General features: G+C 27.2%; 1 protein-coding gene across 1 annotated transcript; it reads left to right on the top strand.

The window, feature by feature from the left end:
• The first annotated feature begins 278 nt into the window (after positions 1-278).
• On the top strand, positions 279-2,725 carry LOC130671240 (uncharacterized). Its single transcript, XM_057475009.1, has 7 exons — positions 279-432; positions 496-829; positions 905-1,096; positions 1,183-1,510; positions 1,597-1,875; positions 2,187-2,243; positions 2,334-2,725. Exons 2-7 carry the CDS (start codon positions 548-550, stop codon positions 2,723-2,725), a joined length of 1,530 nt encoding a protein of 509 aa, XP_057330992.1. The 5' UTR covers positions 279-432; positions 496-547.
• Positions 2,726-12,689: the final 9,964 nt, after the last annotated feature.

The following is a 12,689-nucleotide window of genomic DNA, read 5'->3' as shown; positions in this document are numbered from 1 at the left end:
TGATTATATATAACTTCATATATGATTATATATAATCATATATGATCATAAATATGAACATATATATTCATATATGATTAGACAAAATCTTTTTTCATCGGGTATATAATAATAATTAAAATTAAAAAAAAACGAAGTACTCTCAGTGTAATTAAAATAATTTATATATATTTTTTTTAATTTCATAGTTTACGTAAAATAATAAAAATGATTCATCTTTTTCAGATATATTCATTGCACTTTAAGATTATCAAAACGATGCCCAGCCCGTGGAATTAAGGAAGGTAACAATCCAGTCATATTAACTCGTCCACATCGACACGCAGTCAATGCAGTATGTGAAGTTCAAGAAAGATTCAAATCACAACTAGTAGAAGCCGCAAGACGTTCTTTTATACCATTAAATCAAATATACAGTGAAATCGCAACTTTGTAAGTTTTTTACGAAAATTGACAAAATTAACTTTATAAAAATTTATTTTTATGACATTTTAGATACCCTGTAAATATAAGCACTGCTGTTCCTTTCGGAATTATTGGGCGTCATATGAATATTGCGCGTAGTAGATTTGTTCCTGCAATTATTAACACGTATGATCAATTAAGACATACACTATATGACCCAAACTTCCGTCTTCTGAGACGTTATGCTGATGACAGTATGATTGAAGTTGTAATTGTCAATAACGACGCCATTATTTTAGGTGATCCTAGATTTATCACTTCTTTTGAATTCGACACAATTTTTATCAGTACGACAACGACCGTGATTCCAGTGATAAATAACACACGTCTATTGACGTACGTTGCTGCTCAGTACAACAACAATGTAAGTTTTTTATAAATTTTTATTAATTAAACTATAACCAAACAATTTTATACTCATAAATCTTATGTTTTACAGATATTTCCAATAATAACTATTCTGTGGTCCGAAAGAAACCAAATTACTTCTACAGACGTTTTTAACGAAATCCGTCGGGTATTTATAACTGGTGATTTAGCGGTGATTTATGCAGACTTCGATTTAAGACTTTGTGCTCAAAATGCTTTTCCAAATGCACAAGTAATTGCAACATACGACAGCTTTTGTCGTGTAAGTCAATATTTGAAATTAATAAAAAATGAATAAGTATACTCTTAATAACAGACTTTAAATTTTAATTCTTTTTTATTTATTAGATTATTCATCAAAATGCTCAAAATTTGGATATTAACATTGGGAACATTTCGAATCGCGAATTTATTCAACAAGTCATGAACATCATACTTCTACCTGCAGACGAAATAGACAATGCTTTTCTTGAGTTAGTTAATCATTTACATCCCATGGTACGTGATGAACTCAATCGACTCATCAATTACATCAACAATGTGTGGATTCAAGAAAATGTTATGGATTTAACAAGCTTATTTAATACTCCGATGGGACTCACTAACGTGGGAATTTTATTAACTCGAGATTTTCAGAATCGTTTAGGTGCAAATCCAACAATTTGGGAGTTTTTGAGTTAGTATGAAATTATTTTAAATGAATAATTAAAAATTATTCACGAGTAATTTTATAATTCTAATAATTAAAATTTGCTTTTTTAGAAAAATACATTCTGTATATCAATGCAGCCAAAAGTGATCTAAGAAAATTACAAGAAAATCCTGTAGCAGTCATTACTCGATTCCCTCGAGCTCATCATTTATGCATTGAAAAATTATTATTAGTACGATTATGGAAATTGTTGACACGTCAAGAAATAACTGCTAATGAATTTTTAGAAAGAATGATACACCTACAACAAAACTACTTTAACGATTTAATATATAACTCTGAATTATTAATTGATGAGCAATTAGTTATCAACGAAGTACAAAATAATGGTAATATATAAATAATTATCAACTAACAATTGCTGTTATATATTAAAACTCTAATAAAGAGATGGTATAAATAAATAAATATAGGCATTGCACTAAATATGCTTAAAATCCCATATTATTTATAAAACAGTATATCCCAAGCGGTATGATACATTTTAAATTCATATTTTTCATCATTTGTAAACAAAAAAAAATTAACTTATTTTATGTTGTTTGGGATGATGTGTTTAAAAAAATATTTAAAGTTTAATAGTATAAATTTTAATAATTAATTTTTTTTAATATTAAAGAATTTGATTCTTTACTTCCAGAAAATCAAGAAGTTGGTGTTGCAAATGAAAATTTAGAAGTCGTAGCCGACGAACCTGGTGAGTTTCTCCTTTAATAGTCAAATTTAAGTCTCAATAACTTTTTATTTTTTTGTGCATGGCCATATATACCTATCTACCTTTTCTTAGGTCAAAACAATTATCGCCCGATGATTTGTCAACTCTGTAATGAACATCCAATTGGAATTGTTTGTGTACCCTGCTTACATGTTCAGATGTGCTCTGTGTGTTCTCAATCCGCACAAGATGCAGCAAATGCTGAACATCGAAGACTGCAGTGCCCTTTTTGCAATCAGCGAGCAACGTTTCATGAAGGGGAATTCCGAGAAAATCCCAATGGCGATGAATTCCCATTTATGATATGCGAGATATGTAATATTAATACTATTAATATTATTTGTATCCCGTGTTTACATATTTGTGTCTGTCAAATGTGTTCCAATGAACGGACTGCTCGGGGAAATAACAATTGTCCGACTTGCGATCAAGATACAGAATTTCGACGAGCATATTTTCCTTAATTAATAATATTACATTATGAATAAGTTTTACTATTATACGACGTATAAGTTAATAATTAAGTGAAAGTAATCATTTTAAATAACAATATAAATAGGGGTGTGCGAATATCGTTCGAATCGAATCGAATCGAATATTAATATTCGATTCGAAATCCGAATCGAATAATTCGAATTTTCGAATTATTCGAAAGTTCCCGAATAATTCGAAAAAATTCGAATAATTCGAAAATTTTCGAATAATTCGCGAATAGTTCGAACAATTCGCGAATTATCGAAATATCACTGGATTTTCTATTGTTTCCAATTTGAATTCCATTACATCGTGTATCAAATATTCTAGTTACGAATAGTATACTTTTTGATTAAAAATCAATTATCCGGAGAAAACAATTGCTCAATTTCAATGTATGTTCATCTCTGTTAGTAACATAAAAAATCTAGATACTATTATTGGCAAGAGATCTTTTCAATTCATTTTGGTTTTTATAATTATCGATTTCCGTTTGAAAAAAAAATAAATAAGAAAAAGATTATACATGAAATATTTTAAAATTCTCTATAAAAAAACTCGTAGAAATTAATTTCGAGAATTTTAAAATATTTCATGTGTAACCTTTTTCTTATTTATTTTTTTTCAAACGGAAATTAATAATTATAAAACCAAAATGAATTGAAAAGATCTCTTGCCAATAATAGTATCTAGATTTTTTATGTTACTAACAGAGATGAACATAAATTGAAATTGAGCAATTGTTTTCTCCGGATAATTGATTTTTAATCAAAAAGTATACTATTATTCGTAAGTAGAATATTTTGATACACGATGTAATGGGATTCAAATTAGAAACAATAGAAAATCCAGTGATATTTCGATAATTCGCGAATTGTTCGAACTATTCGCGAATTATTCGAAAATTTTCGAATTATTCGTGAACTTTCGAATTATTCGAATTTTTTCGAATTGTTCGGGAACTTTCGAATAATTCGGAAATTCGAATTATTCGATTCGGATTTCGAATCGAATATTAATATTCGATTCGGAACGAATAATTCGTAAGTTCGAATTATTCGCACACCCCTAAATATAAAATTTGAATGTATGCCTGTCAGATATTTATCATATTTATGTTACCTTTAAAAATATATTTTTTTTTTAGTTGCAATAAATGACAGTTTATACGTAACAATAAATGAAGATGATGATGAGAACTTTATATTTGTTCTAGATAAATAATATTTTAATTCTTATCTATTAATATCTGTTCTCAATTTAATTAATATTTGTTAATGAGTACAACAAATGTTTGGATTGTGCACCTCATGTAAGCTTTTAAAAAAAAATTTTTCCGTAAATAATAATAATAATAATAATAATAATAATAATAATAATAACATTAATATATATATATTTGCGTTTTGCAATAAAATGTATAAGTTAATAAAGTTTGATGAAAAATACATATTGAGTTATAAGTTTTTTATTATTATAAAAACGATTATTAACAACAAAATAAAATCACAATAATAATAAATTGTAAAATAATAATAAAAACTAACTATACGACAATTAAAATAATTTTAAAGATATAAATATTGAAATATATTATATTAGAATTTAAAAATAAAATTCTGTTTTATAAGCAGTTCACTGTTTTACTCACTTATTTTTTGGGAAAGCTACATTATCGACAACACCGTCTAGTAACTTTTCACTGGGTAACATACCTTTACTATAGTTTTTTTTTCGAACAAATTTACATTCGTACGAATTTCCAATCCTTCTTTTTTTTTCTAACTAACCGCTTTATTTATTGAGAAGGGCTTGAAAACAATTGATTTAACCTAAAATTCATTTTTATCTTTTTATTTCTAATTATTTACTAGTTTAATAAATTTTTTTCATATAAATTACATTTCTATCTATTTTCCACGGGAGGACGTCAGGGTCAGCCGCTAATTTCAGGAATTAGAATTTAAAATTATAAAAATAAAAAAATACACGTGTAGATTTCGAAAAATAATAATTAAGTGGAGCAAACTTTTAATTTTTATATTAATCTATAATCAAAAAATACATGATTGAAATGTTAGTTTTTGAATTATGACTAATGTATTTATATTTTTTTATTTTTGAAAAATTACTCGTTTAAATTACAGAAAAATAAACACGAGTATTTTTTTCAATTTAAAAAAAACATTTTTTTTCAAAAGTTAGAGAATTTTTAAATTAAAAAATGTCTGATGTCGGCTAACTTCAGGAATTAGAATCGATAATCGAAAAAATAAAAAAATACTCGTGTAGATTTTTAAAAATGGTAAGTAAACAGAGCAAGCTTTTGATTTTCGTGTTACGTCCTGGTGGCTTGCAGGCACACCGTCAAAAGTAAAAATTTCAGAAGTATACCAACTTCAGAAACTCACAGTTAGGAATGTAAAAAATAAAGATGGTTCATAATTCAGAATGACAAATTATCACCTTGTCAAAAACATCGAATCTCTAATCGTTATATCAACACATACTCAGAATTTACAATATTCATTCTTTCGTAATAAAGAATTAACAATATTTAGAATGACAATATTTCAGAAATCCAATACTTCCGAAATTTCAAACTATGAACGCCAATTCTTCAGAATTACATTTTATACGAATGACCATTTTAGTAAAATTTTCTAAGCTTTGCTGACAGTCGGTATTACAGACTTTCCCTATGAATTTACCATTATCATGTGAGTGCTTTGGCGGATTGATTGGGTTTAAAAAATTTGTATGACTCGTTATATAATAATTATATATGAATTTTACGAGTTTAATTTGTATGAAACGATTATATTGAATGTACTGACTTAAGATAGAAGTGCTATTTGTGGCCAGTAATAATTAAGTTCTAATAACTCTCTAAACATGAATAAGTGAAAATAAGTGAAGATTTACTAATGCCAAGTGCAAACCGAACCACTAATTTCAAAAAGTGGTTCGGTTGGCACTCAGAATTAGTGAATATTGACTTATTCATGTTTAGAAAGAATAGTTGAGTTATAATTATTTAAGCTTCAACATAAAATCGTAAAATTAGTGACATAATTTTTTTAACACATACTAATAAACAATATAATCTCATCTGTTTAAAAATAGTTTATAGATTTTAAATATTATCAATTTAACTAAACTAAATTTTAATCGAAACTAATCATGATGTATATCAGTATATACCCTGTCCAAAAATTCTTGTAGAATCCACGTAACTGCGACAAAAACCGCATAGAATCCTATATACTGTATTGGTTTCAATGCCGTTTTTGTCGCATGTGATTGGATTCTATGGGAATTTTCGGATTATTATTATTGTAACTTAATTATTATTAATGCTTGTGTGATGAATAAAAATACAGCCTAAATCAAATCCAGATGCATTTTTTATTTATAAATTTATAATTAACATATATGTTTATGTTTTATTAGGTCCAATATTTTAAATAATAATTATAATTCAAGAATAATTGATTCATTCTATTGGACATTGATCCGTGTATTATTTTCAATATCTTATTTGAATTTTATTTTATAATTCATATAGGATAGAAGTACCATTTTTGGCCACTTTAGTACCAGTTTTGGTTACTTCAAAAATTTTAATAAAATAATACGCAAAGTACGTAATGATATGATGAATTTTTTTTAATTCATTTAAAGGGAATTTTTAACTTCCCGCTAAGAAAATTGTAAATTTTCAAAAATTCGGGAAGTTATTGGTTTCGGTCCGATTTACGAAAATTGAATTTCCATCAGATGTCGACGTTTCGATGTCCTAAGAAGCTATTCTGACTAATTTCACGATGATGTCCGAGTGTATGTATGTGTGTACGTACGTACGTACGTACGTATGTATGTATGTAAATATTCATAACTCTTGAACGAATGAACCGATTTTGATCGTTGAGGTGTCATTCGACGCGGCTTGTTAATGTCTTGAAGCCGTGAAAATTTGAACTTAATCGGTAGGGTGCGTTCAGAGATATTTCAAAAATAAAATTTTTTCGAAAATGTTTTATTTGGATAACTTTTAATTTGATCGATGGATTGATTCCAAAATTTAATCAGCTCTGAAACTCTATAAGCCGCGTCGAATGCCACCTCAACCATATCAAAATCGGTTCATTCGTTCAAGAGAAACCGTTAACAAAAGAATTCAAAAAAAAATTTTTCCTTGGTTTTTTTGAAATTTCTCAAAAACGGCTGAATGAATCAATTTCAAAATTTAATCAGCTTCAGAACTTGATAAAACGCGTCGATTGCCACCTCAACCATCAAAATCGGTTAATTCGTTCGCGAGATATCGTGGGAGAAGGAAATGCTAAAAAATGGTTTTTTACAAAACAATGACATACAAAAGTATTTGCGAGCTCGAAGAGCTCGAAAATGTAATTACAATAATGTTTTCGAGCTCAGCGAGCTCGAAAACAGCGGAAAGTTTTGGGGCTGGCCCGCAGGGTCAACTGACAGAATGATTTTCTATTGATTTTCTATCGATTTTCTATGACAGCAACAAGTTTTTGTTTTCTGTCAATTTCCTATGGATTTTCTATCGATTTTCTCTGACAGTATTATTGTGATAGTAATTGTATACAAATTATATATAAAATTAATACAAATAATTATTGTGATAGTAATTGTATACAAATTATATATGAAATTTATACTAATAATTATTGTGATAGTAATTGTATACAAATTATATATAAAATTTATACTAATAATAATTGTGATAGTAATTGTATACAAATTATATATAAAATTAATACAAATAATTATTGTGATAGTAATTGTATACAAATTATATATGAAATTTATACTAATAATTATTGTGATAGTAATTGTATACAAATTATATATAAAATTTATACTAATAATTATTGTGATAGTAAATGTATACAAATTATATATAAAATTTATACTAATAATTATTGTGATAGTAATTGTATACAAAATTGGCTCAACGAGCTCGAAAACAGCGGGAAGTTTGGGGGCTGGCCCGCAGGGTCAACTGACAGACCGATTTTTTTTACTGTATTAGAATGAATTTTTTTTTTTTTTATACTTCTCCATTAATTAAAATGAAATATTAAAGGTCTAAAAATAAAACACTGGCCATAAATAGCACTTCTATCTTAATTCAGTACATTCAATATAATCGTTTCATACAAATTAAACTCGTAAAATTCATATATAATTATTACATAACGAGTCATATAAATTTTTTAAACCCAATCAATCCGCCAAAGCACTCACATGATAATGGTAAATTCATAGGGAAAGTCTGTAATACCGACTGTCAGCAAAGCTTAGAAAATTTTACTAAAATGGTCATTCGTATAAAATGTAATTCTGAAGAATTGGCGTTCGTAGTTTGAAATTTCGGAAGTATTGGATTTCTGAAATATTGTCATCCTAAATATTGTTAATTCTTTATTACGAAAGAATGAATATTGTAAATTCTGAGTATGTGTTGATATAAAGATTAGAGATTCGATGTTTTTGACAAGGTGATAATTTGTCATTCTGAATTATGAACCATCTTTATTTTTTACATTCCTAACTGTGAGTTTCTGAAGTTGGTATACTTCTGAAATTTTTACTTTTGACGGTGTGCCTGCAAGCCGTCCTGGTTGATGTTTTGGCGCTGGCGTAGTTGAGCGGTCGATTTAAATTGGACGTGATGGAAACTTACATATAATTATAAATAATAATTAAGTATGGGTTGAACAGCCACCATTTGGTGGTTGAAATAAACTGGTTATATTTATATGGTATTAAATATATTATCTGGATCTGATTTATTCAATGAATAAAGAGATAGTTGGAGAATTTGTGAAACGTACAATTCTGGTGTTATAATATTGTTAAGTTATTCTTAACAATAGCTTCGAGAATGTGAGAACGAAGTTGAGTTTTTAATATTGAGCCTGACTGCTCTCTATGATTCTATATCTCAGACTGACTTCTCTTGATCGAGAAAAACTAGAGTAACTCTTATCAATACGTTTGGGCATCAGACCCGCGCATCGAGTCATATGGAGGGGTCATTCGAGATAACGCATGTTCTCGAATGATCCATTCTAATATTTATTGAAAATACTTAGTTCTCACGATCTCTCCACTTTTGTTACTAACAAATGAGTCACTTATCTATTAACAAAAACTATCTGAAACAAAATAGATATTTGTGCAGCTGCACGTCTCGAGGATTAACTCGAGGCGTCAGCGCTTATTTATATTTGATAAAATATAGAAAAATAAGTTTATCAACTATTACTCATATCCTTAACGTTCGAATGTCTTAAATAATATTATTCTATTATTATATTATATTATTTTATATGATTAATTAAATATTATTGGAATTACTAGATTATCGATATTCGATATACTTAGTTAGGTTTCAGGTCGGTAATTAAGGAAGTAAAAGCCTACGTCATCTGCCGTACAGGCTGGGACGTAACATTCGTATCACTTTAGAACCTAGAAATAAATGATTTAGAATTTAATTTTTGAATTATGACGCAGATAATTATTTTTTTAGTAAACTAAAAAAATAAAAGTCTTAATTTTGAAAGAATAAACACGAGTATTTTTTTTAAATCCGAAAAAAATTTTTTTTCTTGTTATGTCCTCAGTGGCCTCAGGTGCCTCCACCTGTTAATTAATTAGTGAACTTGAGATCCATAAATAGGCGCGCATTTAAATTTCATTTGAAATTATATATTAACATCTTACAACACTTATTGCGTCTTATCAATATTTAGTCAATAATTTAAATAATAAATCGTCGTGGCACATACTTATTAAATTATATATTTTTATTATAAGAAACTTTAAATAAATAGATAAATAAATCTTTATTTTGTATTCAGAGAAATATAAATACAGTTTGGGCGTGTTTGGCCGAAGTAAGTACTTACTAAATTTAGTAAGATTTTGTATAGTAAAAGCATATTTACTATACCAAATCTGACTAAGTCCTTACTAAATTTAGTAAGTACTTACTTCGGCCAAACACGCCCTTTGAGTGGTCTTGGAACGTTTCCTGTCACCCGATACTTAAAACCTAAACAAAACACACGCATAAAAATCATGAATAGGCCCTTGTTCTATAGTTAACAGTAAATATGGTTATAAACAAATGCATACTCTATAAACAAATAAGAAAAAGATATATTTGATAAATAAATGTTACTTATAAATGAAAACCATATCACAAGAACTCAATTATTATTGTTAATATATATACATATTAAATAAAGAGTGACTCGTATAATAAATAAATTAATAGAAATATAGAAATATAACATTAGAATAACTATAATGATGTTTCACGATAAATGATAATGTCAATCGTATCAATTAATTAAATATAGAATAATTATAAAAGAATACACCTCTGATAGTCTAGAATATTTAACTGAAAGATTGTATCCAAATACAGGAAAATAGAATATAAATAATATAAGTAATAAGTAAAGTCATAGAATGGCTAAAGTAAAGAACGTAAATATGTAAGTTTATGTCTCGAATTAGTATTAGTAAAAAGTATAAGTATATTTGGTAAAGAACATGGATATATATATATATATATATATATATATATATATATATATATATATATATATATATATATATATATATATATATACAATCAGCTGCGCGTATTCATACCGTACCCGGTTACAAGCGTGTCTTGCAGATCTCTACCATTATCACTCTACCAACATACAACTCTCTTAAATAGATTTCTATGCGAAAATATCAATACTAAATATATTTATGTTGCAAAATAATTCTATGTAAAATTATCTCTATGTAAACTTATTCTATTAAGTATAAATACATGCGAAAATAATTCATGTCCAAAATATCTCTATATTATATATCTCTATGAAAATTAAGTCTCTACAAAATTTACTATAATATGACAGAATTATGTGTTAACATATTTATATTATGGAATTTCTCCATAACTATACAACTCTCCTTAATATTTCTCTATTCTGCATATCTCTATGACACAAAAATTCTATGAAAAAATTTTTCTATTTAAAAATTTTTCTATGTTGACAAAAGTCAGTTTCATAACATCTCTCAGCAAAAAAAAAACTAAGTTTTACGAATGATTTTGTGTCTTACCACCAGCAATCGCGTGGCGCTACCATAAAATTCCAACAACAATACAATAATAATGATAATGATTTAAGTAATTATAATTTTTTCTTTTTAAATGTCATTAAATTTGAATCCTGACTTTGTCAGTATTTTATTATAATTTCATTTGAATCCTGACTTTGTCAATATTTTATTATAATTTCAAATTTAATGACATTTAAAAAGAAAAAATTATAATTACTTAAATCATTATCATTATTATTGTATTGTTGTTGGAAGTTTATGGTAGCGCCACGCGATTGCTGGTGGTAAGACACAAAATCATTCGTAAAACTTAGTTTTTTTTTTGCTGAGAGATGTTATGAAACTGACTTTTGTCAACATAGAAAAATTTTTAAATAGAAAAATTTTTTCATAGAATTTTTGTGTCATAGAGATATGCAGAATAGAGAAATATTAAGGAGAGTTGTATAGTTATGGAGAAATTCCATAATATAAATATGTTAACACATAATTCTGTCATATTATAGTAAATTTTGTAGAGACTTAATTTTCATAGAGATATATAATATAGAGATATTTTGGACATGAATTATTTTCGCATGTATTTATACTTAATAGAATAAGTTTACATAGAGATAATTTTACATAGAATTATTTTGCAACATAAATATATTTAGTATTGATATTTTCGCATAGAAATCTATTTAAGAGAGTTGTATGTTGGTAGAGTGATAATGGTAGAGATCTGCAAGACACGCTTGTAACCGGGTACGGTATGAATACCCGCAGCTGATTTTACATATGTATATTGTATGAGCCTGAGTGTGAACATGAGAGTAGTGGGGAGAAGTTGGAGAGTAGAGGTCAGAGATCTCTCTGCCGTCTGATGTAACTTCACTTCTCTCCTAAGGATGGAAACGGAATTCAAAAAATCGATTTTCGATTTTTCGATTAATCGTAATTTTTGTAATTATAAGAATCGATTAATCGTTGTTCACAATCGATTTTAATCGATTTTTTCGGTTATTCTATCATTCAAGCAAACTATTGCATACAATATGATAATTTACTTAAAAGACAAAGATTCAAAACTTATATTTATATTGTAACTTTTATTTCAACATATCCATACTTTTAAGCTATATCAACATACAAGAACAACAATTCAAAATATTCGAAAACAAACACTTAAACCTATTAGATCTAAATGATTTCTCCGTACTTATCGTTTATACTTGACATATTTGTTGATTTGGTGTTTGTTATGAATCACAGGAACTTATTTGGAAATTTAAATTGCAAACAGCGGTAAAAAAGACTATTAGTACTAAAAAATATGTAGTCATGAGAGAGTTATTAAAAAAATGTAAACAGTGATGTGTTACTAGCGATAAGTTATTAGGCATAATCACACACAGAGAATTTTACGGTATTTTTTGCATCAAAAATTTATAGAAAAATTACTATAATCATAGTAACATGAGGACATTCTGATCATAGTAACAAATGATACTGTAGAAATTTTTAAAATACATCGAACAGAATTTACAAGGTGCATTGTAATTTTAAAAAAGCAACAGACAAAATTTATACCAACTGCATACTAAATATTCTGATTTAGCCTGGTAAATTTTACTATGCAGTTGGTATGAATTTTACTTGTTGCTTTGTCAAAATTACAATGCACCTTGTGAATTCTGTTCGATGTATTTCAAAAATTTCTACAGTATTGGTAATTTGTACAATAATTCCATACTGTCCTCATGTTACTATGACTATAGTAATTTGTGTATAAATTTTTGA

The sequence above is a fragment of the Microplitis mediator genome, chromosome 7 (assembly GCF_029852145.1).
Source record: "Microplitis mediator isolate UGA2020A chromosome 7, iyMicMedi2.1, whole genome shotgun sequence".
NCBI lineage: Eukaryota > Metazoa > Arthropoda > Insecta > Hymenoptera > Braconidae > Microplitis > Microplitis mediator.
This window is presented reverse-complemented; position numbering and strand designations above follow the sequence as displayed.